General features: G+C 39.6%; 1 protein-coding gene across 5 annotated transcripts; it reads left to right on the top strand.

Annotated features, from left to right (window-relative positions):
* The first annotated feature begins 1,430 nt into the window (after window positions 1-1,430).
* USP8 (ubiquitin specific peptidase 8) lies at window positions 1,431-23,694 on the top strand. 5 transcript variants are annotated; one of them, XM_055810219.1, is made up of 21 exons: window positions 1,443-1,583; window positions 4,181-4,245; window positions 6,668-6,838; window positions 7,506-7,650; window positions 8,134-8,219; window positions 10,838-10,979; window positions 11,596-11,653; window positions 12,372-12,531; window positions 12,823-12,985; window positions 14,174-14,318; window positions 14,506-14,726; window positions 15,861-16,457; window positions 17,738-17,827; window positions 18,445-18,519; window positions 18,940-19,202; window positions 19,832-20,044; window positions 20,531-20,741; window positions 21,078-21,314; window positions 21,847-21,989; window positions 22,377-22,509; window positions 22,736-23,694. In XM_055810219.1, the coding sequence occupies exons 3-21, from the start codon at window positions 6,735-6,737 to the stop codon at window positions 22,919-22,921; spliced, it is 3,372 nt and encodes a 1,123-aa protein (XP_055666194.1). In that variant the 5' UTR covers window positions 1,443-1,583; window positions 4,181-4,245; window positions 6,668-6,734; the 3' UTR covers window positions 22,922-23,694. The 5 variants fall into 5 exon arrangements, with proteins under 5 accessions (XP_055666204.1, XP_055666203.1, XP_055666188.1 ...); XM_055810229.1 differs by lacking the exon at window positions 4,181-4,245 and having other exon boundaries at window positions 1,431-1,583; window positions 12,390-12,531; XM_055810228.1 differs by lacking the exon at window positions 4,181-4,245 and having other exon boundaries at window positions 1,431-1,583; window positions 12,387-12,531.
* The last annotated feature ends 530 nt before the right edge of the window (window positions 23,695-24,224 follow it).

Genomic DNA, 24,224 nt, shown 5'->3' with positions numbered 1-24,224 from the left:
ATTTCTTCATATATGAGAAACAATAAAAGGGACACTCCAAATCCAGTTTGGAGAGCAGCAAGTATGATGCTCAACATTAGTTTGCACACTTGGATCCCAAGCTTTGACATCAGTGGACTTACTCCTTTCATCCTGTAACTTTCTAGCATGACCTATGTTGGCTAAAACAAATGGTGTAGTTCTGGAAAAGGCACAAGAGCATTGCGTTACTGATATTACTCAGTTCGGTTTGAATGTTGTTGCAGTGTATTGACTTTGGTATTAACTTACCCGATCGCGCAATAGAGGAGGCATAGAGCTGTACTCATTTCTCCTGGAACCTTTTACATGTCTGATCACTTATATGCACTGCAAATTAGAGATGGAAGGTACTGTTGAGCCTTTCAAATACCCAGTACCAACCAATGTTACTGTACCACTAAGCATGGTGATACAACTAAGCCTTCTGGGCAATGAAACAGTCCCGTTTTGGAAGGCTACATGAAGACAGATGTCTGTCTCATTTTGGCTTCACGACCTCCCTGCTTCCCAAAGTGGCTGAGGGAAACTGCTCCAGTTCACGAGCCGTTTCCATTAGCAAAATGGAGCAGTAGGTTGAAGTATAATCGAATCCCCCACCTTGGCACAGTTAGGGGACACACTGGGACTGTGGCAGGCCAGAGCATCTTTCCATTTGTGTGAGATCTCGATGGCATGACCTACCTCACTGACTGGCTGGAAACAGGCTCAGACCACTTTCCCCCTCCCTTCTCCCAGTGTTTTAAATCCCAGCGTTATACCAGCACGTCAGCATGTACCTGTCATCCCTGAGGTGTGATGCTTATAGTAACACCACAGGCTGCACAGCAAACACAGCCATCAACAAAAAACGAGATCTGAACTTCCAATGTCCCCACAGTCAATGCAGCTTTCTCTAGGAAAACAAACCCAACAAGGATACTGTCTTAAGGGGGAGGTGTCTCCCCCTTAGGGACAAGGGGCTAAGGAGGGCAGAAGGGCCAGTTTAACCCCGCATACAAATGCTGGATGGCCCGAGCGTGACATACCGGAAAGCCCGCTGCTGCCGGCCCGGCCTCCTAACGAAGTGCCCGGCACCGCAGCGAGGCGCCCGGGCAGGCGGCGTGCCAGCCCCAGGGGCGGGCGGCGCTCGGCGGGCGCGGCCTGCGGAGCGCCCGGGCGCAGGGTGGCCCCGCGCTCCCCGTGAGCGCTCCCCAGGGCCTGGCCCGAGCAGCCCGCGCGGTGCCGTTGATCGGAGCCGAGCTGCCTCTCCGTTCTCAGCCCTGGCTCCGAGGCGGTACCGCGGGGGACCGGACCTCCGCCCGGCCCAGGCGCGCCCCGCAGCCCAGCGGCTGGACGCCAGGCTCCCGCCGCGTCCCCCCACCGGCCGAGCCCGGCCCCGCGGCCCCGATAGGGCCGCCGAGAGTCCCCGCCCCTGAGGGGAGCGGAGGCCCGGGAGGGAGGGAGGAACGCCGCCGAGTTCCGCCTCAGCAGCCATGGCCGCCGCGTAGCGTCTCCTCGGCAGCCGCAGTCGGACATGGGCCTGCCCCGGGCCGGCGGGCTGAGGGCAGCGAGTCCCCGCGGCGGTGAGTAGGGGCCGGGCCCGCCTGCTGGCCGCAGGCGGCGCCGGGGGAGCGAGGCCTGCAGGCGGGCGGGCTCGCCTCACGCCCTCCTCCGGCCGCGGCGGGAGGGGGCGGGCGCCCTTGGAGGGGAGCCCCGGCCCGGCCCCGCCGTGCGCGCTGGGGCGGGGGGAGGGGGGGGGAAGGCGGCCCTCAGGCGGCCCTCAGGCGGCCGCGGAGGGCGGGGGGGGCTGGGCCGTGCTACGCGGGGGACAATCGGGCCAGGCCCGGCCGGGAGCCGGTACCCTCCGGCCCGGTGCCGGCGGTGTGACCTTGGGCAGCCCGCAGTGCCCCCCAGCCGCAGCCCGGCCGGGGCGAGGCGGGAGCGGGGTCGGGGGAAGGCGCCGCGGAGCCCGGCGGCGGCCGGGGCAGGCGGCGCGGAGCGGCCCCTGGCAGAGCGCACCCCTCCGGCCCGGGCGGGCGGGGCGGCCCGCTGCGGTGTCATGGGGCCTCCCGCGGGGCGGCGGGGTCCCGGGCCCGCACCCGGGCGCCGCAGGGCTGTCAGCCTCCCGGGTGTAAACTTGGAGGAGTTCTCGGACTCGGTCACCTCCCCGGCTTCTTGCCACCTACGCTGTTTGTATACACTTTGCAGGTTCTCGTTTATCTACGTAAGAAGCGAAGCTATGTGTATTCTTGCATAGATCGAACAACTTCCAAACTTCCTGCCTAAAATCCAACTTTTATTTTTTTTAAGCCGCTTGACTTTGGTAGTGCCTTCGCTCCCCATCAGTATCAGTTAAGCTGTTGGAAAAACGACTGTCAGAAAGGATTCTCGCACAGTGCAGAGGTGGTGCAGGTAGTTCCAGCGTGGTACATGGCCAGACACAGCCCCACAATGTGTTACTGCCGTGATGACCGGTGGTACCCAGCAAAATGATGAAGGTTTGGTACTCTGTGAGCTTGATGGCCGTGCTAAAAGAAGCCCCAATGGTTACAATCAGCCTGTGCACATTAAGTTACAGGACCAAGGCCTGTAGTGTTTGCAGTACCAGAGCCTGAAAGAAAACTACAGGGCTCACAGAGACAAATAGGCTGTATAGTTCAATCATATTGAAATACTGTATCTCTAGATTAATACTGATAATCCTAACAAAACCAACTCTTGGGTACAGAGTACAGACAGTAAAACTTAATTCCAAGAGAACTGAGGAACTTAATGCTCGTGAGAGAGCATGTTCCTCATTTGCTGAAGTTTTAGAGACAAAAATGGGTGAACAATGCTTTATTACGTATCTGAATCGGTGATGCACAGTATTTAGCATGTCAATTTATTTCAGACTGTGTGCTGCTTGCAATATAACTGCTTCTGTGTGGTGTTCTAGCTATGGTCATACCACTTACAGCTTACTCATATCCGTAGTAAAAGAGGCACAGTAATTAGATGTTGAAGAACCTGTTACCAACAGGTGTGTTTCCCTGTCAGTGTAAAACTATCCATTCTATGTATTTTAAATACCTATAAACATCTAAGCATGACTTCCTTTATATTTTTGGGATATTGGCCTCGTTTTCAGCATTCTTAAGTATGGAAAAGGAGCCTGAGATAATATTTCAGTTGGGGGAAGAAAAGATCCACAGTTTTGAGTTTGATCTTAATTTTTGAGAAAATGTTGACAAAATTGAAATAGGTTGTTTCCCCTTCCTCACAGGGTTGACTGATAGCAGAGTTGGCTATTGTGGCTTCTCCAGTTCCTTGTATTCATGGTTTTATGATCCAGTTCTCGTTTTCTTGCTGGGAAAGAAGATACCTCTTCCTTAGAGATGTCTGAAAGGTCCACATATGTAATTGGAAGGGTTCATAGGTGCCTCGGTGTTGCCACTGTATTGATACGGTGATTGTAAGCATGGAGGGAAATGGAATGCTTGGCAAAAGTGAGCGTAATCTAGTCAATACAGCCTGGAGCAGCAAGAATTCATCCTGATAAAATGGACGTGATTCTGATAAAAAAGTACAGTTCATTGCAGTTCCTCTAGTGGAAAGAAATATAGACCTTGTACAGAACTTGCAGCAGCTGATCTGTTTCCATGCCTGAATGGCTTTATTTGTGCAACTTATTTTGCTAGATACCTTTGTTGAGGCCAGGCCAGTTAGGAATCGGCTATCTACAAAAACTTGTGTTCAAAGTCAGCTGGTTGTATTTATGTATGAAGTGGCTGATTTGGATTCTGAAATCATAGTCTTCCCAAAGCCTGCTCAAAGAGGGAAAAAACCCAACTCGTTCATTCAAGTATAAGGGAAAATCAAAGTACAAGCACATCTTAAATTTAGTAGAGACTTAAGGAATGTTAAGGGTCCTTATGAGCTAAGACTGAGCAGTCAGCTGGCAACCAGTGGCCAGTCTGTAGGCTGCTACTGACTAAAATCTAATTAGGGGATTTTTGATACATAAAACTGAAAATGCTAGTTATAGTTCCATAGTTAAGATTCTGTATAAAGGAATGAATTAGAAACGGCATCTGAAATCTCCTATCAACTTATGACATTAAGTAGGCTGTTGAGAATTGGATTTTAAAAAAATTTAGAAAATGTTATTCCTAATCCATTCTTACTCATTTTACTGCAGCATATTGTATGAATTATGGTGCCGTGGGAGGTTAAAGAGCAATAGCTCATTTATCAGATATTGTGGTAAGTAGCTCTCATGTTTTGAAAAAAGGTACAGATATTTTTTCAGATCAGGAAATAAAAGTAAGTTCAATGTTGAAGTTACCTGGCAATTTAAAGACCTGCAGTTATAACTTAGCAACTATAGCAGGAAAACATGGAAAGCCAATTTTTAGTCTGAGCCAAAACTGAGATTTGGCATTTATCCACTAATTCTACATTTGCGTAGATGAGGTTTCAGAAGAGCTGCCCCTATCAAGGTGTGTCAGCAGCACTTCAGAATTTACTAGCACCTTTTGCTTTCCATTAACTGGGTCATCTGTCACATAATCTTGTGGGTTTTCTTCATGCACATAGAGACACAGTAACGTTATATCTTTTTTGGACTATATATTTAGTTAAAATATTCTGTCAGAACACAACCAAATGCTGCCACTTAAGATTAAGAAAATAGTGGTTACATAACAGAGCAAACATTGAAGATATATTTGGAAAGGACTTAAAGCTTCAAAGAAAAAGTCTATTTACAGCACCAGGGGCTGGGGTGGGGGGAGGGGGAGCCAGGTAAAGACATGCTGTGAAGATAGGATTAGACAAGTAACACTAAAACCTTAATAAGTGAAGTCTTTATTTGTAATTCTCTGAGCTTGTAAAAAGTATGTCTTTGTTTTAGGCAAAAAGGCTTTTAGATTTGAAAGGCCCTCTACTTTGGGGCAAAGTGTGTATTTGTGTTTTGTTTCTACTGAATGCAGTTCTTCTGTTGAATTTTCTGCCCTGTTTTCAGCACTTTAATATCTCCCTGAAAATTGAAGTAGAACACAAGGCACTTTATATAGGGAAGACAAAGTGGAGTGGGGCATGGGATAGATTTTTAATGTTATGTATTAAAATCAGTATTTGAGGACTTAATATTATTTACTTTGTAGAATTATCTGGAAATTGGCCTCCTAAGGAAGGATTTTTCCAAGTTTATCAACTTTGAATAGTTGCTATGTAATTGGAGACTGGCAAGTACAACATCTGCATTCAAGCAGTAAGTTACCTAGCTAGATACTGCTTCGTCTGACCTTGGCATGCCAGACCTTAAACCAAAGAATCATCATTAGACATATGTCATCTTATTTTTGCGTTTATTGCCAACATGGACTTATCATAGGTTTGGGTTAACTTTGTATCTTTATTTGATAACCAGTTCCTAGACCGAGAAGAGTCAACCTGGCAATAGTATATGCAGTGATACTTCAAAGAATACAACAGCTACGTGTCATGGGAAGGGATCACGTTCCCATCTTGGCTGCACACGCAGACTGCTCTCCTTGCACAAGCTGCATAGCCTCTCTGCCTCTTCAGCAAGCTGAATTGGCTCACTAAGAGGTTGGAGAAGTACTAGACCAGCATGAGAAAGAGGGAGGGAAATCAGGACCACCTCATTTGGTGGCAGTCAGCTACAGATCAATTCAGTTTGCTGAAACTGCACTCTGAGGTCACTGGCTGATGGTTTCTTGGTCACACTTGTCATGCCGATCATCATCTTAAGGGTGGAAAGTGCCCTGCCTTCATCTTGCAAAGGCCACGTGTATTTTCACTACTAGAATATAATTTGTTTGGATGGTTTGAGTGTCTGTCTTTTAATTAGTTACCCTTCATTTCTTCAGTATTGCTAGCACCTTAATGTCTCACTCCTTCAGAGGGAGCTTAGTTCCTCCCCTGCCACCTCCAAGGGCTAAAATAGCTTACTGTGTATTAAATTCAAAGATTTCCAATTAGCCTATCTCTATGAGACTTAATGGACTGCTCTATGCAGAATGTCAGATGAGATGATGTAATAGTCCCCTCTGGCCCAGCTCTGCTTAACTATTTCATGGCTACCTGGAGAGCACTTCTGAAGGAAAGTAGAAAGACAATGGTACCTAGGAGTTTTAAGACCTTACAGCATGTCCAAGAAGTTTCAAGTCAACTTTAACAGTGGCAACCTTCCTTTTCGCAGCTTCTCTCTTACCAAGACATTAGAAGTCATCTTTCCAAGGGTGTAGTATGTATTTGCAGAGGTTTGTGCTAAGCTAGTGATAAAATAATTATACATCCCTAATTTTAGAGTACACAGAAGTCAGCTAATTTTTTAAAACATGCTTACTGGTTTAATACAGTTTAATAAATTTGCTGGATATGATGATTTTGAACATTCTTAAGTCAGCATTTCTTTTCTTATAATTTTCTTCTGTTAGCAACATATTGCCAACATTCTCGATAAATTACCTAGAATGGTTTCAAATAATTCTGTCACTTTGGGAGGATTAATTTAACTCTTCAGCCACTCTGTTTGCACCTAGTGCTAGCTCACAAAAGGTGAGATAGATTAGGCAATAACCCCATACAGGTAACTGTACTAAAAGTCACTGGAATCTAATCGGGCTCTCCCAATTTATTTTTTCCCCTCCTCCCCCAGAAAAGTGTTGATAGAGACCTCGAAGAAGCTGGACCATCCTAGAAGGGACATAAGTAACAACATTAACATGCCTGCTGTGGCATCTGTACCTAAGGAGCTATATCTCTGTACTTCATTGAAAGATCTCAACAAGAAGACAGAAATAAAACCTGAAAAGACAAGTACAAAGAGGTATATATTTTAATTGATTTTTGGATTAATTTTAGAAGCATTAGTGCTACTCTCCTGAGCAGGTTCCAGAACAACTGTGTTGTGGATCTAAATTTCCTTAATTATTTCTGTTAAATTTAAAATCTTTGGTAGTCTTGTCTCTCAGCTGTCACATGGAATGTGCTCACTGCCTACAGAAGGTAGCCAGATATACTGCCAAAACATGACGGACAGAGCATGATGCCCGTGAAAATTTGCATACTTTAAGAAAAGGCTACATAAATGCTAATTGTTAAAGAAGTTTAGCAAATGTGTGAATAGAACATATTTTGCCTCTATAATTTTTAGACAATCAATGATTTCATTTTGTCTCTCTATGAATTAGTTTTTCCTCAAAAACAAAAAGTTATTTTAAGAAGGGAAAAGTACTTTTTTCCATATCTTACTATGCTATTTAATTACGGAAGACTTTAAATAAGGCTAGTAAACAAACTAACAGAGATAAACTTTATTTGGAGGAGCATGATTGTAATTCATATTTAATGGAAGCCTTACATCAAGATGGTAAAATCCAATGCTTAATTTATGGGAGCAGAGGCTGTGAACACGTAAAAAGGCATCGTGTAGTGAAAAGGTGTTTGGGGACAAGTCAACAATCGTGTGCTTTACTCCTCTTCTTTGATTTCAGTTATGTGCAGAGTGCCCTTAAGATTTTCAAGGCAGCAGAGGAAAGCAGATTGGACCGAGATGAAGAAAAAGCTTACATCCTGTATATGAAATATGTGACTGTTTATAACTTTATTAAAAAGAGACCTGATTTTAAGCAGCAACAGGTATAAAAGCTTTCTGACTGACCTTTTCTGTGTTGTTAGAAGTATTAGAAGTACAGAGAATTACACTAATGCACATGGAAAGGATTACACTGGTGTTAACTAAACTGTCTCACTTGTGGTGATATTTTTTCCTTCCTGTTTTTGATAATTCTATTGTTAATTGCTTTTACAGTTTATTTTTAATACACATAAGGTATATACATTGTCAGATCTGTGAATGTCTTTTCATGGAAAAGTATTCCTGTCATCTTTCCCATTCAGACTTTTTGTACCTTGCCTAGCCTTAATTTACTAGTGCTATAGAACAATTTTACTTACAAACTCATGTTTGAGAGGAAAATATTTGATTCAAAACAGTTCCTTTTGTTGGCATTAATATCGTTATAATACCAATTCTTTCTAAGTTAGCAGCTCTTGATCTGCACAAAAGTAGGCATTATGAAGCTGTACTATTAATATGTGGGGTGATGCTTGTAATTTTAGGATTATTTTCATTCAATTCTTGGACCTACAAATCTAAAGAAAGCTATTGAAGAAGCTGAAAGACTGTCAGACAGCCTTAAACTCAGGTATGTGGTTACAGTTAATAGATATTGTTTGCTATACCTGAAGCCTGTACATGTGCAATTGCAGGTTTTTGTGCTAGTTAGTAGTAAGGGATAACACTTGAGTAGACCATAGATACCTGAAACTCTTGACAGTTTAAATTGTTTATCCACAAAAGTCTATTATTAGAGATAATTTTCATCATCACATATGCCAATAACTTGCCCCACTGTGTACATTGTCTCCTAATTCTTGGTAACTGTGATTTGTTGATGTTGTGGCCTATTTTTGTTTTATGACTAATAAAAAGAAACCACAAGATATAAACTATATATATGCTAGAGATGATCAAGAGACGTTTCCTCCTTGCCCTTTTCATCATAAGATCATCTGAAACCAAATATACTAATGAACATCCCTAATATTTACGTATGTTAAGAAGTCCTAGTGTGGGTTTAGTTTACACTAACAAAACACATTTTTTGATTCTTTGTCTAGCTGCTACACCTTTTATCTACCTCTGCCGTTTGCAGATACATATCTAGAAATGTACAGTTTTGCCAGCATGTAACTGAGCTGATGCTCACAGGCTTTTAGGTAGCTCATTTACAACTGTCAAGTTATGTGCCTTTGTGCCATAACCCACAAAATTGTGTCGTTAAGAAGTTGTAAGGTAGACTCTATCTTTAGGTGATACTTAGTGCAGTATGTCTTCTGTCCAGCCCTATCTATTTCCCATTTTTAGCAACTGTCTCACTCCTTTCTCAGCCTTGCAACTCTTTCCCTTCAGCTAGGGACGTTTCCCTTCCCACCCATCCCCAATTGTTGTGAAAGTATATTCTATACCCTTGGAAGTGCTTAATCCATAAAGTCAGTTTAGGTGAACATGGAAGTAAGAGTGTAGTTACATGTATATGAAAAGAGCCTTTCCAAAGAGGTCTCATGATACTGTGCAGGAAACAGTCTTTAGGAGTCCGAAAATTCAACAGAGCTACGAATTCACTGTAGGAGTAAACACTGATAGAATTACAGAAAACCAAATTTATTTAGAGACTTACTGTTTAGTAACTTGTGGGGTTTTATGAAAGGAATAGTGTTTTGAAAGTTGACACAATTAGTAACTTTCAACTACTCTGGGCAAATGTATATATATTTAATGGGAATACAAATGAAATATGACTCCTGTGTAACTACAGAAGTGGTTTCAGGGAAATTATTTGCACAATTTCTTCTCCAGGCAGTAGGCCGGCAAATAGTTTGAATGTTAATTGTTAACTAGAAGTGGAGCTGAAACATCATTTCGTTAGGAGCAGGAATACCTACATCAATGACCTACTCTGTGCTTCAAAGGCATAAATGGGAAATTGATGGGTAAATATTCCATACTGATTGAATGAAACTAAAATTGGAAATATGCTTTAGTACCATTAATTCCAAATAAGAAAAAAATGCTCTGTTCTAACTTACGATGCCTTTGCCAAATCCAGAAGACTGTTTCCTTCCTATTAGTGGCCAATTAGTGGAGTAGATATGGAAGCATATTTTGATTTAATGATCTCATTTATTAACACAGTACTTCTGATACGAAATACAGCTGTATTGTCATTGTAATTTTAATCCTGATTAGGCAACATCTGATTAAAATGAGCAATTACTAATACAGTTCAGTGTTTCGTGTTCAGTTCATGTTTCACTGTGTCGTTCAGTCATCAGAATTGTTAGTTCAAAATATTACTCTTTTTTGTTTTATGGATCACTAGTAACCCTTAAGCTTCTCAGTTAAATTAAATATAAGCGAATGCTGTTTAACAGTGATGTGACAGTACAAACCTGCAGTTGGTGATCTAAAAGCTGTACTTTAGAGGTCACTGGTTTACAATATAATGATTGTCCTTACAATGGCAAAAGGCTGGGAGGTTAAAGTCTTAAGGCTTTATGAAAAAGACAACTGTATGTAAGACCTAGGTCCACCAATAGAGTATACGTGGTTCTTGCATTGTCTTCACTGTAGCCCCAGTGTTTGAAACAAACAGCAGAGACACAGGTGAGGTAGCAGCATTATAAAGTCAACTTACATTCTGAAGGTGATTGCTACCATGTAAGTAGTTCTGATCCAACTTCTCAGAAAAAGGAAATTTAGATAATGGGGCCAACTTACTCCAAATTTATTGTTAGCTCTGTTGCAAACCCAAATAAAATACCTGAGATGATTGTTATAATATATTGAAGTTTACCTGTCAGTCACTAATACTTACGCTTTATGAAGTGAAAAACCTATTACATTTAGTGACCCCACGTTTAGAGGAAAACAAAATATGTTAGTTAGCCTTAAGAGCAGTGGCTTAGAGTGGCTTAAGCATAACCTTACGAGCTATGAAATAGGACCCAAAACAGGATTTAAGAATGAGAAGACCAAGCCAAGAGTGGGAGAAATAATATCATGCTGTCAGGGAGGAAAATGGGGTTGTTTGGAAATACAGAAATAGACAGTACTTTAATTTTTTTTTTTTTAACTTTAAATACTTTTTTTTTTCCCCCTCCTGAAGACTTGATGATTCTGATGTTAATTATCCAAGGCTAGCTAATAACGCAGTATTGGGGGGAAAAAAAGCGTGCCTTCTTTTTTTCCCCTCCACAATAGATATGAGGAAGCTGAAGTTCGGAAAAAACTTGAAGAGAGGGACAGACAAGAGCTGCAGAAGAAGCAAGAACCAAAAGATGATGGAAGGAGTTCAGCTAAAAACTCAGAAAGTGCTGTGGATTCCAAAGGAAAAAGCCAAAGGGTAACTGAAGATGTTTACGAACTCTCTCATTCAGTCTAAATTTATAGTTTTAATCTAGCATTCAATCTCTGCTGGTAGTTATTTCCAGTTCAGAATCATGGAGATTTTTTTAAACTAGCTCCCATAAGCCTTTTTTGACATTTGTTGAGTCCTGCCAACCTCCAAGTCTTGCATAACATAGGCTAGGGTTTTTTGTAAAGTCAAATTCTATTTTATGATAGAACTGCTAGTTTAAGAAACCCGAGGTAACGCTAATAAACTGATGTTATGGATAACATGTCTCCTCTTTAGGAGAGAGCTGACTTTACAGCAATAGTGTAGAAACAAACTCATTTCTCTGCAAATACTTTTATGAATTTCATCTAGCAGATGGTGCTGCCCAGGGTTATATTGCCTTTTTAACTGTTTTTTGTCTAGGTAGGACATCAACCTTGGTATCTCTTTTTAGTACCTTTTGTCAGCACATCTTTAGAAGAAGCTTCCTTTTTCTAGATTTCTTCCTGTGGCTTACAGCTTGACCAGTTTCCTTCGAGCTCTGTGAGAGTCAATGTCTGTAGGCCACCTTGGTTCTGAGTATTAGATATTAAACTTAATTTTTTTCCTCCTTACAACACAGATTAATGGTGAGAGGAAGCATTCACTGGAAAGAAAGGATCGGTCCGACAGTCTTAGTGGTAAGAGATGAAACGTTCACACAGATGTGAAGAAGGTCTTTATGACTATGTACCTATCACCTAAGCAACTGCAATTCTTTTAAGGAGTTATTTCACCATCAGAGTATTTTGATGAAATTCTAGTATCCTGCATTTCAGTAACAGCAGCTTAGTAGTTAAGCTGTGCATTGCAGCCTTCATCACTTCTCTTGAACTTAGAAAACTGTTTTCAGCAGTTTAACAACTAAAGCTGAACTAGCTCTAAAGTGATCAAATTGGAAAGAAAAAGGTCTCCTCAGCTGATAAGAAAAAATCTAGGCAAGGCTGAAATGTGTTGGCTTTCTCAGTTAAGTTAGAAATTTTCCCCCTCCCAACCTTCTGGTTTTTGTTCCTGTAATAAATATGTGAAAATGTTCTCTAGAGTTCTTAACTGAAGAACATCTGCAGAGTGTAGTTTACAAATGTTTGCCTATATAGCTTGATTTATATGAGACCACAGAAAGTCAAACTAGTCTATCACTGAAGTGATAAATTCAATATTGTTTAATTCAGCAGATCAGGTGCTAATCACAACAGTAGTGGGAGCAAAAGTCCAGTATATTTATTTTGTAGTGTCTCACCTCTACAGATTTTGTGGGACTTTTCTGTTCTGTTTCATCTGTTTGCAGTCCTTATTGCACCAGTCAGATGTGATCATAGTTACATCTCCATTCATAATGTAGTTTTTTACATCTAATAGCTTCTCTATTTCAAGGAGCAGTCACAGCTGAGAAACTGTTTGCAATGATGTCGGACAAAAATATTGAATTGATTATAATGGATGCTCGAAGATTGAAGGATTACCAGGAATCGTGTATTCCAAGATCTATCAGTGTCCCAGAGGAAGCTATCAGTCCTGGGTATGAAATACTAAATATAAATACTAAATATATTAAATAATAGTGAAATATTTTATAATTTTGTAAAGTGACTGGAAAAATGTACACGCTTTTAAAGCTTGTACACATCGTTTTGGAGTCCTCGATATGTACCAGTAGGTGAGATGTATCTGGAGAGCTCTGTTCTTGCAGGTACTGACCTCAAGCCAGAGCACGTTTATTTTATCCAAACACATAAATATATGGATTATATACTGTTGGACAAAGCGTGACTTGTACATTTGTCTTTAAATGCATGTTAATACGTTTCAGAGTTACTGCTAATTGGATTGAAGCTAGACTCCCAGAGGATTCTAGAGATCCATGGAAGAGGAGAGGACACTTTGATTATGTTATACTGCTAGACTGGTTTAGTTCTGCTGAAGACTTAAAGCTAGGAACAACTCTTCAGAGCCTGAAAGATGCGCTTTTTAAGGTTGGCAAGTTTCATATTTTGTCTTAACCTGTAACTACAAAGTATGTGGAAGGCCTAATAACACTTCAGGCAAACAGCTTGGTTCAGTTTTCAGAGACTGATTATCTTGATAGCATTCACGTTCCCACGCTTGTGCTGTACTAGAGAACAGTATAATTTATAAAATAGGTGAACAGCAGAATGACTCCCCTCCTCAACAGCTAGCTCATAAACTTAAGAGTTCTTGGCTGACAGAGTTATTGGGGAACGTACTTAGTACTGTTTGCCAGAAACATTGTCACCCTCTTTCCTGTATTAGCAACTGTAATTCCTTATTCAAGGGAACTGGCTGGCCACTTGCCATGTACAGGCCGAAGGGAACCAACTTCTTTGCAGTCCTGTCAGTCAAGCACTTCCCAGAATGGAGGCGTTTCAGCGAAGGAGATGGCAGAAGTATTTTGAGTGCAGTTAACTTTTCTGCATTATTGAATGTAACTTTAGAGAAACGTAGATTTAAATTTGAGCTTCATCAGTGCAGGGAGCTTGTAGACTCAGTGTTAAGCAGATACTCAACATTTTCAAGTCAGAACTCGTGCTATGGTTGTGTTGTCCCTGCTTTTTATGTAAGTGGCTCTTGTGAAAGACTACACATCTTTCTGTTACCTAAACATTCAAGACTGAGGTTCAGAGATAATTCAGGCAGATCTCCCCGTTTATTGCTTTACAGAATATTCTCTGAGCCTCTGTGCCTTGTTCATAATCAAATAGTGAGGACCTCAGGAGGAGTGCAGTCTGGAGCCTGAAAACTCATGGGTTTTTCAGAAAGTTAACATTGTGCATTCTAAAGCAAATGCCCATAATCACTGAGCAAAGTTATCAGATAAGAAACTGAAGCAAGTATTGTAATAAAAATATTTTTCCGCATGGAGGATTGTTACTTGGAAGTAGTAGAACGTGGTTCTTTCTGTACTGGAAATAATTCAGACCCTGTTGTAGGTAGAGCCAGGAACCTGTGTTGGGCATTCTAAATACAAAGAGGATCCCTGTTCCCCAAAGGGGTTTTGCAGCCTGTTTAATTCTTACTTAAAAATTTCAAAAATAACCTGTCTCATTGTAATGACTAGACAAAGAAATTTCAACAACACTTAAGATGTAAAAGTTTCTTTTCTATTTTTAAATTACTTAATTTCAAACTTTTTTTTTTTATAGTGGGAAAGCAAAACTATATTGCAGAATGAACCTTTAATTCTAGAAGGAGGTTATGAAAACTGGCTCCTTTGTTTTCCCCAATACACAACAAATGCTAAAGTAACTCCACCCCAGCATAGCAGGCGTGAAGCAGTGACTGTTTCTTGTAAGTATAAAGAATGACACACATACCCTCCCCACAACCGTTTATAATTACTGGATGTATCTTTAATTCATTCAAATATGTTTGTGATAGCCTAGCTAAATCTAAATTTTGGGGTGGAATGTGGGTTATTTTACTTTTGTGTCTTTAAGAGCTCTCTCATGCTTCCCTCCTTTCCCTGCTCCTAAAGTGGATTTTACGTATCCATCACTGGAGGAGCCAGCTCCTGTTCCACCTGTTGTTGCTATAAAGTCACCTCCAACAGAAGTAACTGAAAATGAAGGAATGGGAGATAATTTGGAAGAGAGACTAAAATCACTTAGCAGACTGAACGCACAGGATGCTGCTGTTGCAAAATCTGACAGTTCACCTGTAGTTAATCCAGTATCAGTTACAAGAAGTATCCCTGAGGTAAGCTGTATTTTTTTCAGAGTTAGTATATGGTTAATCTATTAGAGACCCACCACATGCAGCAGCCATAAGGAAACATGCTCAATATTTGTTTAAGCCTTGTACACAAGTAGATTGACGCAGAGACTATTGGTGGTTTGTGAAGCCGTAGTAACTAATCTACAGAACTTTATGAAACTGAATATACTCTGCATAATTGCAGAGCTTTTAATGAATGTTTTGATATGACCACCTGAGAAACTGAAGATCGGCAATTCAGAAATTAATTCAGAAAGTCTATAAGCAAACTTTTCTACTCAAAACTTATGTGATGAAATACAGGGAAGGCAGTTAGGCCATGGCTTACCTTGGCTTTTCCAAAGGTCTGCTTTCCAGTGACTGTATCTTCTTTAAATAACCACATGTAGGTGGCTTGTCACTCTTGGCCCAGTAGTGAAGGTATAGGGATCTGTTTCTTCTTTTCATGGGGATAAAACTTGTGCCATTTAAAGTTTATGTCTACATAAGACACTTGTAAAGCCCTTGCACTAAAATAACATTTTTCTTAGGAGACAAAGCTAAAGTCCAGCTCTTGGCTCTCACCTTTCTAGATACTGCCTTTAATCCGGATTTCAGCCAAGGGACCCCAAAACCTAAAGGCCTTACTTCTCTTCTTCCCTGAACCAGACAAGCTTTTATTTCTTCAGAACTTCCACTTCAGTATCAAAACCAGCTTGCTCTCCTAGGTCTGAGCATAAGCCATTCTTAAATACCTCTTCGCATCAAGCACATCTGCCTTTATCACATGCTCTGTCACATGACTGAGAGAGCCAAACCCAAATTAGGCTGCCTGATTGCCCCAAAATGTTCACCTTTGAAAACTTGGAAGATAAAATAGTTGTAGTAATCAGTGCTTAATGCTGTCTTTATGGTTTGTAGGGCTTGTTGATTCTTATCTCACATCTTGAAGTTAAGTGAAGACTTAATTTTACTAACAGGCAATTTGAATTACTAGATGTAATGAAACTGAAGATTAACTGTCTCTGGCAGATGTCAACTTTATATCAGTTATCTTATAAATATCACTTGAAAAAAGTGTAGCTAACAGAGCAGTAATAGCTGTAGTGAATTGTTGTTCTACACTTTGTGTTACAGGTTGATCGTACTAAAAAGCCTTCACTAAAAATCCCTGATGACAACAGACCAAAATCTCAAGGTACAGTCAGTGACAGCCAGCCTTTTGAAAATGGACAAATAGTTCCAGACCGATCCACAAAGCCATTACGTGATGCAAAAAGCATTCTGACAGAAGAAGAAAAAAGTCGTGTACATGCAGAAACTGCTGCTCTGTTAGAGAAAAACAGACGGGAAAAACAACTTCGCGATAAGCAACAGGAAGAACAGAGAGAGAAACTCAAGCGAGATAAAGAAGAACAAGAACAAAAAGCAAAAGAAGAACAGAAAGAAAAAGAACGCAAAGAAAAGCTACAGCAATCCAAAGAGGACAGAGAACAGGAGGAGAGGGATGAACAAATAAAAAGAGAACAGGAGGAAAAGGAACAAGAAAGAGCACGCAAAGAAGCAATAGAAACAAAAAAGCAAAATAAAAATGAACTAGAAAATGTGGGTGCAAAAAGGATTGAGATTGACAAAATATCTCTTGAAGAAAGAGAAAAGGGAACTCGAACGCCAGAAATGCAGAGACGGGTACTGGGTGATACATCTCAGCCCTTTGTGACTGTTTCAGGCAAGGTTAGTGAAAATGAGAAAATCATTGCTAAAATTACTAAGGATGATTCGTGAGTGTGTACTCTAGTATCAATCTAGAAATTTAAAATGCATCGTTGGATTTTTATTTAGGCCATTTTCACATAAATACAAGGGGAAAGTTTAAACCAGGACACAAACAGTTTTGTGGTTTGGTTTATTGTTTTTAGGGTTTTATTTTCTAAGACAACCTCAGTTCTTGCTTGTAGGTGGGCAGCATGGAATCCCCCCAGGATAATAAAACTTGCCACTGACATGGAGCTAGCAGAGATGGTTCATAGGCTGCAATCCTGTTTCAAAACCAGAAGCATGGCAGCATTTAATCTCTCGTACCAGCCCAGTGTACCAACCCAGTACTGTATATTATACTGTTGTAACACATGCCAGGGACAGAATTGTATTATTGTAATGAAGTTGTTAGTGCCCCCAGCTGCATAAATGTTGATGTAACAGGATTTTGTTGACTGGCTTAGGAAGCAAAGCAGTACCCTAATCTAGTATTTTTCTGAGAACAGTCCAGTTCTAACTTTTTTTTGAGGTCACAGTTCCTTCTGTCATCAGGTTCCCGAAAAAAATTCCAAAGTTTCTGAGAGTGTGAAAATAATCTGATCATGAAACAGGAGCCATTTGTGAAGCTGAGTTAATAATGGAACAGATGGCTTTAAAACCATTTCTCAAAAAGTTGCATTATGATATTTTTCTTTTCCTTTGCAATTGCAGTTGTTGTTTGACCAGACTTTGATAGTTGTGTAATGCAAATGCACTAGGAAGCCAAAACAAATCTTCCTGGGCAACCTTAGCACAGTCATTTGTGAGCTTTTGACTGACAGAGCAGCTTCACATAATCCTAAAATTACTGCCTATGATAAAATAAATTCATAATATTGGCTTCGCAGTTTGCCTTTTTTGTGGAGAGGCTTTGTCACAGTGAAGAATAAAAGGGGAACAAGTCTTTCATTTAAAAACAAATTGTGAGGCCCACAGCTTTTAGCGGGGGAAAGTAGTGTAGGTGGAACTTCTGCACTTTATTTCTTAGCTCTTGAAACTACATAACAGACTGTCTTACGTAACAAAACATTCAGCTACAAAGGCTATTCCAGTAAATAGCCTAGGAAGAATAAAAATGATTGTAACCACTTCTGTGGCACGTGCATTTAACAACTAAAAAAGAAAATATAACTGCTTTTTCCCTATTTTGCTTTATCAGCATTCTTTACTAACATTCCAGGTGAAAATTGAAAGCCTTCTCTCAAAATCTTTTACAGCAAACTGGGGTTAAAGGACAACCAGACAGTGGAGCTCAAAAGCCAGGACCCCTTAGAGAGGATTCTGAACAGGATACTGAAAGACTTAAAGTAAATACAATGTGTTGTATGTAGCGAAAACCAATCAAGTGCAGATGCTATATGATTATTATATTATGCTAAATTCCATCTCATTTCAATTTTTGAAGGCATGATCATAAGAAAAGACTATGCCATGTTTACAGCTGTTTGTTTGCTTTTTTTCATTTGTCGTATTCATCTGAAAAAAATATTTGAAGCTTTCATTAGAAGTCCTCATATGTTTCTGATGGCATTAACAAGCATTCCACACTTGTTCATCATCTCATGCGTACTCCTCCATGTACTGCTTTGAAAGGGAGAAAGGATCACCCTTATGTGTTCGACAGAAGGCTGTATTCCTAATAAAGTAGCTTCTTTAGGGAAGAAAATGAGTATTCAGACTTCTGTGAGATTTAATTGTCCTTTTTATCTGGAGCATGTCAACAAACGGGTTTTGTTAAGATTGTGCGATAGACAACAGTAGTACTGTATTACCATTACAATAAATTGTATTTCCAGCAGTAATCGATGAGTTCTTATTGAACTGTTCTGCATTGAATCATGTAACTATATAGGGAAGTGACAGGCAGCTTGCTGCTCTGCCCAATTGTACATACCTTACGTTTCTGTTTGTTTATTACTCTTAGCGGGAGCCGTTAATAAGAGCACGAAGTGAAGAAATGGGAAGGATAATACCAGGACTGCCTGCAGGTTGGGCAAAGGTAAATTTCTGTTCTGATGTTACAGTCAAGTTGCCTTGTGCAGTTCCATAACACATTTCAGTTGTGGTCTATTTCTAAGTTAGACCTTGTTTGATATTTTTTTTTTTCCCCTAAATATCTTTTCTAATTATTAGTTTTTCCCCTTCAAATTCCACATGGCTGTTTCCTGAATTTTAATGTTATTTTTAATTAACTGGGAGAGCTCATCTGCTGTTTACAGTACTCTAAGCAGTTGCTGTTTAATACTCATTTTGGTAAAGTGGTGTCTTCCAGTAAATTTAATCCATTGAGTACTGAGGCCAGTCACAACATCTTAATGTTTGAGAAATTCATGCATTGTTCTTACAGTAGTTTAAAAATAGTTAAGTTAATGATGGATTTTTACTTGTCTTTTGAAACAATTTGTTTCTTTTCCCCAAGTTTCTGGATCCAATCACTGGAACCTTTCGTTACTATCACTCGCCAACAAATACTGTTCATATGTATCCACCAGAAATGGCTCCTTCATCCACTCCTCCATCAACCCCTCCAACCCATAAACCCAAGCCACAGGTGACTGTTGAACGAGAAAGAGAACACTCCAAACTGAAGCGCTCCTACTCTTCCCCAGATATAACCCAAGCCATTCAGGAGGAAGAGAAGAAAAGAATTTCTGTAACTCCTACAATCAATCGTGACAATAAGTACGTCCAATAGGTTATACCGCAACTCATGCAATATGATAGCGTATAGAACTTTCCTTGTGTTTAACCAACTAGAATTCATTAATGCTTTCTAAGTAGGTTTGAAAAGATGCAAGGGTGATAGACTTAAATTTCTTTGCTAAAAGTTCAATGTATAGGGCAATTATCTTTTGAGAATTCATGTAATTGTTATGTACTAACATGAATTTCAGAAGTCATGGTGTAATTGGACAATAGTTGCTTTTTAAGTTGTGGTATTTGTGTTCACATATTAAATGCCAGTCTTCTGGCAGCTTGTGAAAGGCAGAGTTTTCAGTTTTTAAACTGGGTTAAATCAACAGCTAATTCTTTACCTGTGAATTAAAAAAAAATACCCTACCCACCCACCTCCTGCCAAAAAAAAAAGCTAACAAAAACAACTGATGGAGCCTATTAACAGCCTCATTATAGGCCAGCGTATATGGATTTCTCGCTATTGCATTATTAGTTTTGAATACCTTAAATGATGGCATTTTTGTGACATCTTGTGTGGGGATATTTCACTCCCTGTGAAGGAGGGTGGTTCTGTTGGCTTATGTGCACGGCCTTGTCAGGTGTGAGACTCCTAATAAATAATTTCTTGCTTACAGGCCAATCTGTTACACTAAAGCAGAAATTTCAAGACTCTCTGCATCACAAATTCGGAATCTTAATCCTGTGTTTGGGGGATCGGGACCAGCTCTTACAGGACTTCGTAATCTAGGGAACACTTGCTATATGAATTCCATATTACAGTGTCTGTGCAATGCACCTCACCTGGCGGATTATTTCAACAGAAACTTGTATCAAGATGATATTAACAGGTAACAATCTCTTATTCTCATCCTTCAATTTGTAACTGAAGGGGAAACCCCCCTGCCTTTACAATTGTTAAATAAAAAAAATTATCACTTAGCGGGGTTAAGGGGGTGGTGGTTAAGTAGGGGACAAATGCTAACTTGTAAGTGTCTTGACGTTTTCAAAATTAATATGTGACAAAATAGGTTTTACTGGATAGTGTTAATGAAATTGTGCTTACCACATTCATCAATATGTCTCCTAAAAGCAAACAGAGTATTTAAATAGCAGTTTACAAAAAAGCTGGGAAGGGCTGTACCTTCTATCAGCCCAGTCTTGAATAGGGAACCAAATTACAGTGCCAGAGTAGACAAAACTTTTTTCTTGGTCTAAAGAAATTACTTTGAAATTGGGATAATGTCTTGAATTAATAACAATAATATTTTTTTTTAAAAGTTATTTGAAAGGCTCACTACTCTTTTTTTTTTTTTTTTGTCTGTTTAATTGTATAGGTCAAATTTCCTGGGGCATAAAGGTGAAGTGGCTGAAGAGTTTGGTGTAATAATGAAAGCTTTATGGACAGGACAGTATAAATATATCAGTCCAAAAGACTTTAAAATTACAATTGGGAAGATTAATGACCAATTTGCAGGATATAGCCAACAGGACTCCCAAGAATTACTTCTCTTTCTAATGGATGGCTTGCATGAAGACCTAAATAAAGTAAGCAATACACATTTGTAACAAATGATACATCTATCAGATGATAAAGAGAAGTAGGTTTTTAAAAGACCCTCTTATTTTATCAGAAGATTGTTACTGGAACCTTGTATAGAAGGAAATACAAATACTCAGAATTAAAGTAGGAATTTAGTTGCAGACAGTATAAGGTACTGAAAGGAGTAATGGAAGAAGCCTAACTAGGTAAGAAATGGATGGCTACAGTGATGCATTTAAGTATTTTTGCAGAAACTCAATAGTGTGCTTGCCTATAGATGAGACTTCCTGTTTTTATATCTGTTAATATATGGCTATGATATTTAAATTTCTGTTACCCAGGCTGACAACAGGAAAAGATACAAGGAAGAAAACAATGATCATCTGGATGACTTCAAAGCAGCAGAACTAGCCTGGCACAAACACAAACAGCTGAATGAATCCATTATTGTGGCACTCTTTCAAGGCCAGTTCAAATCTACAGTGCAGTGTCTTACATGTCACAAGAAGTCCCGAACCTTTGAGGCTTTCATGTATTTGTCGTTACCACTTGCATCCACTAGTAAATGTACGCTGCAGGTATGGTGGAACTAGAGAGAAACAGTTCTTGCAATAAAAACATTTCTCCATGACTTCATTATGCTGTTGGTTCTGCTCAGCCTCTCGTTGAAGGGGTTGAGCAATATTCCAGCTTAATTTACACTAACCTGAAACGTGAACAGATCTGAGTATTCATTATTTTTTCTGAAATTCTTTTTTGAAGTTTGAAAGAATATAAGTAGTTCCTTAAAGGTTTTTAAAATACAAGCAGGATGGAAGTAATGAAGCTGCAGTAGCAGAGAAGACATGCATAGTATTTGCTTTTGTTGGTCATAGTATATATACTTCGTGGTTTTAAACAAAATACTGTAGATGTATTTTGAAGGACTTGCAACTAATTAATATATGCAGTAAAATGTACTTCCACACATGGATTTAACTCGCTTGTCCTCATTTTTGTGAAACATAGCATGCAGATAATTGGTGTGGGTTAAAAAGAAAATGGGGAATATTTTTGCTGTGCTTTGGTAAACACCTCCTCTTCCCAATCTGTGTTTGTATTTTGTTTTAGGAATGCCTTAGATTGTTCTCCAAAGAGGAAAAGCTCACTGATAACAATAGGTTTTACTGTAGCCATTGCAAAACTCGAAGAGATTCTTTGAAAAAAATAGAAATTTGGAAATTACCACCTGTTCTTCTTGTGCACTTGAAAAGGTAAGAGAAATGGTGATTAGTGAAAATGGGTATGAAGTGACCAGGCTTTCATGGAGCTTGATTGTTCCAGTGCAATAGCTAACCATTTTTTTAATTAGAGAAAGTTCTGGGTGTATTTCCAGTTCCAATGTTGCAAGAATTTTATTTTCATCTGATGCCTCTTTTATTAGGCTGTAGTTCATAAAGCACTTCGACAAGTAATCTCTTTTCATTTGTGCTAAGAAATACATGTGCAAACATTAACAAAACGGGGGCCAAATTGAGATCATGTCCTGGCTAAAAACAGGGAAAACAAATAGTCTTAGTATGGGAGTTAAGAATATTGCCTGATATTCTTAAATAGCTTCTGAGCAACCTGTAACTTAACGATGCTTTTCAACTCTCTAGATTTTCCTATGATGGAAGATGGAAGCAAAAGCTTCAAACCTCTGTAGATTTCCCATTGGAAACCCTCGACCTCTCACAGTATGTTATTGGTCCAAAGAATAACTTGAAGAGATACAATCTATTTTCAGTATCAGTAAGTAACAGTGCCCCTTTTCAGCTGCTCTTTATGCCAAGGCTCGGGTTAGCCTGTGCGATTCATCTGGGTTTCCAGGCTGCCTGCCTGGTTGCAGATTAAGTTGTATTCTAAAAAGAATGATTGGTATTTAGTAAAAAGTCTCCCATTCTAGTTTATTTCCCTAACCAGGGGAAAAATGGCAGCTTTCAAGGCCATGATTGCTTTTTTCTTATTGTGTTTACAGAATCATTACGGCGGGTTGGATGGTGGGCACTATACAGCCTATTGCAAAAATGCTTCAAAACAACGCTGGTTTAAGTTTGATGACCATGAAGTGTCTGAGATCTCGGCATCGTCTGTGAAATCCTCAGCTGCGTATATTCTCTTTTACACTTCCTATGAACAGCGAGCAGTGGATATGGCCACATAAAGTAGTGAGGGTTAAGAAAACTGGTTTTCTTTTTATAAGAGCAAAGTGTAGGTATGGGAATGCATATAAATATGCAAAATGATGACAACCATAGTCTCACATATGGGGATGGTTACAGCAGCTTTTCTGCAAGCAGGCTCTTTCTGGTCAGTACTAGTGCTTAAAAATCAAAAGACTGATTAATAATGCTTGTGGTAATACTGCCATCTGTGAAACCATTTAAAAAGTATACTTGCATTACCATTTATTTAAAAAGCAACTATATTTTTAGTCTGCTCCAAAATTAAATTCTAGCTTAGTCATCTGAAATCTATTAACAAGTAGTTTAAAATGTCTTAAAGTCCCCAAGGCATATCTTGGTTTTTATTTTTTTTCTTTCACTGTTATGGCCTTTTCACATTTCTAACCTTAAGCTTGATTCTACTGTGAATACTCTAGAATGATGTAAACAGTTAGGAATGTAAGTGTACATATTGATTGCATACTTGCACATCAGAACTATGTATATAATAAAATGTTGTCCTTTTTGTGAGAATCTCTAAAACTCAGAGGATTGCGTTTATTTGCCAGCTCTAAGTAATTGCAACACTACTTAATAAAAAAGCAGAGCTGTATTTTTTTTTTCTGTTAGCTTTTGTCAATATTTGTGCACTTCAGAGTTATTCTAAACAAACAAGATTTTCCTTTTTAATTTTTTAATATAAATTTTCATGTACACATGCATCGAAAACCTTAATGAAGAAATGATTTAAAAATATATCCTGTTAAATGTATGTATGGGTTTGGTGTTTTCATTCTCAGCTAGTTGTGTAATGGTCAGGGCTCTGTGTAATGACAGTCTGAATCATATTCATACAGGGTTAAAGCTTCTTCAAATGGAAAAAAATACTATTTTGCATAGAACAGATAAGTTTAAAAAATATTTTAGTTGCATCTCATACAGGGCCTTGCTCTGGATTTGGGTTAGTTTTTCCTGGCTGATCAGGTTGGTACTACACGATCTTTCTGAGCTTTTACCTTTCTGCTTGCTTGCGTCTTGCTGATGGAGTTAAGACCAGGACTGATTGTTTTCCAGCAGCTTACAAGCTGCAAACAGGGCTGGCATCACCTGCCACGGGCAGCTTTTATTTGTAGTCAGTTGAATTTTTGTGGAAACAAGGTGAGAGAAGGCTGCCACTGGTTGCAGTGGTCATGACTCCCATCTGAAAAGGGAAAGCGTGAAGTTTTGGTCTCAAAATAATCAGCTCATCATCTTTCTTGACTTCAAAGCACCCTGCAAGAAAGCAGTTTCTCCTAATCCTCC

The sequence above is a fragment of the Falco peregrinus genome, chromosome 1 (genome assembly GCF_023634155.1).
Source record: "Falco peregrinus isolate bFalPer1 chromosome 1, bFalPer1.pri, whole genome shotgun sequence".
Lineage (NCBI taxonomy): Eukaryota > Metazoa > Chordata > Aves > Falconiformes > Falconidae > Falco > Falco peregrinus.
The sequence above is the reverse complement of the archived record's forward strand: the minus strand, read 5'-3'. Positions and strand labels throughout refer to the sequence as shown.

Bases quoted from the DNA above. Each gene is read 5' to 3' on its own strand.
- USP8 (XM_055810213.1), top strand. From the start codon at position 6,735: ATGCCTGCTGTGGCATCTGTACCTAAGGAGCTATATCTCTGTACTTCA. The intron at 11,654-12,371 runs GTAAGAGATGAA...TACATCTAATAG, and splicing joins TCGGTCCGACAGTCTTAGTG to CTTCTCTATTTCAAGGAGCA. The intron at 20,742-21,077 runs GTAAGCAATACA...TCTGTTACCCAG, and splicing joins TGCATGAAGACCTAAATAAA to GCTGACAACAGGAAAAGATA.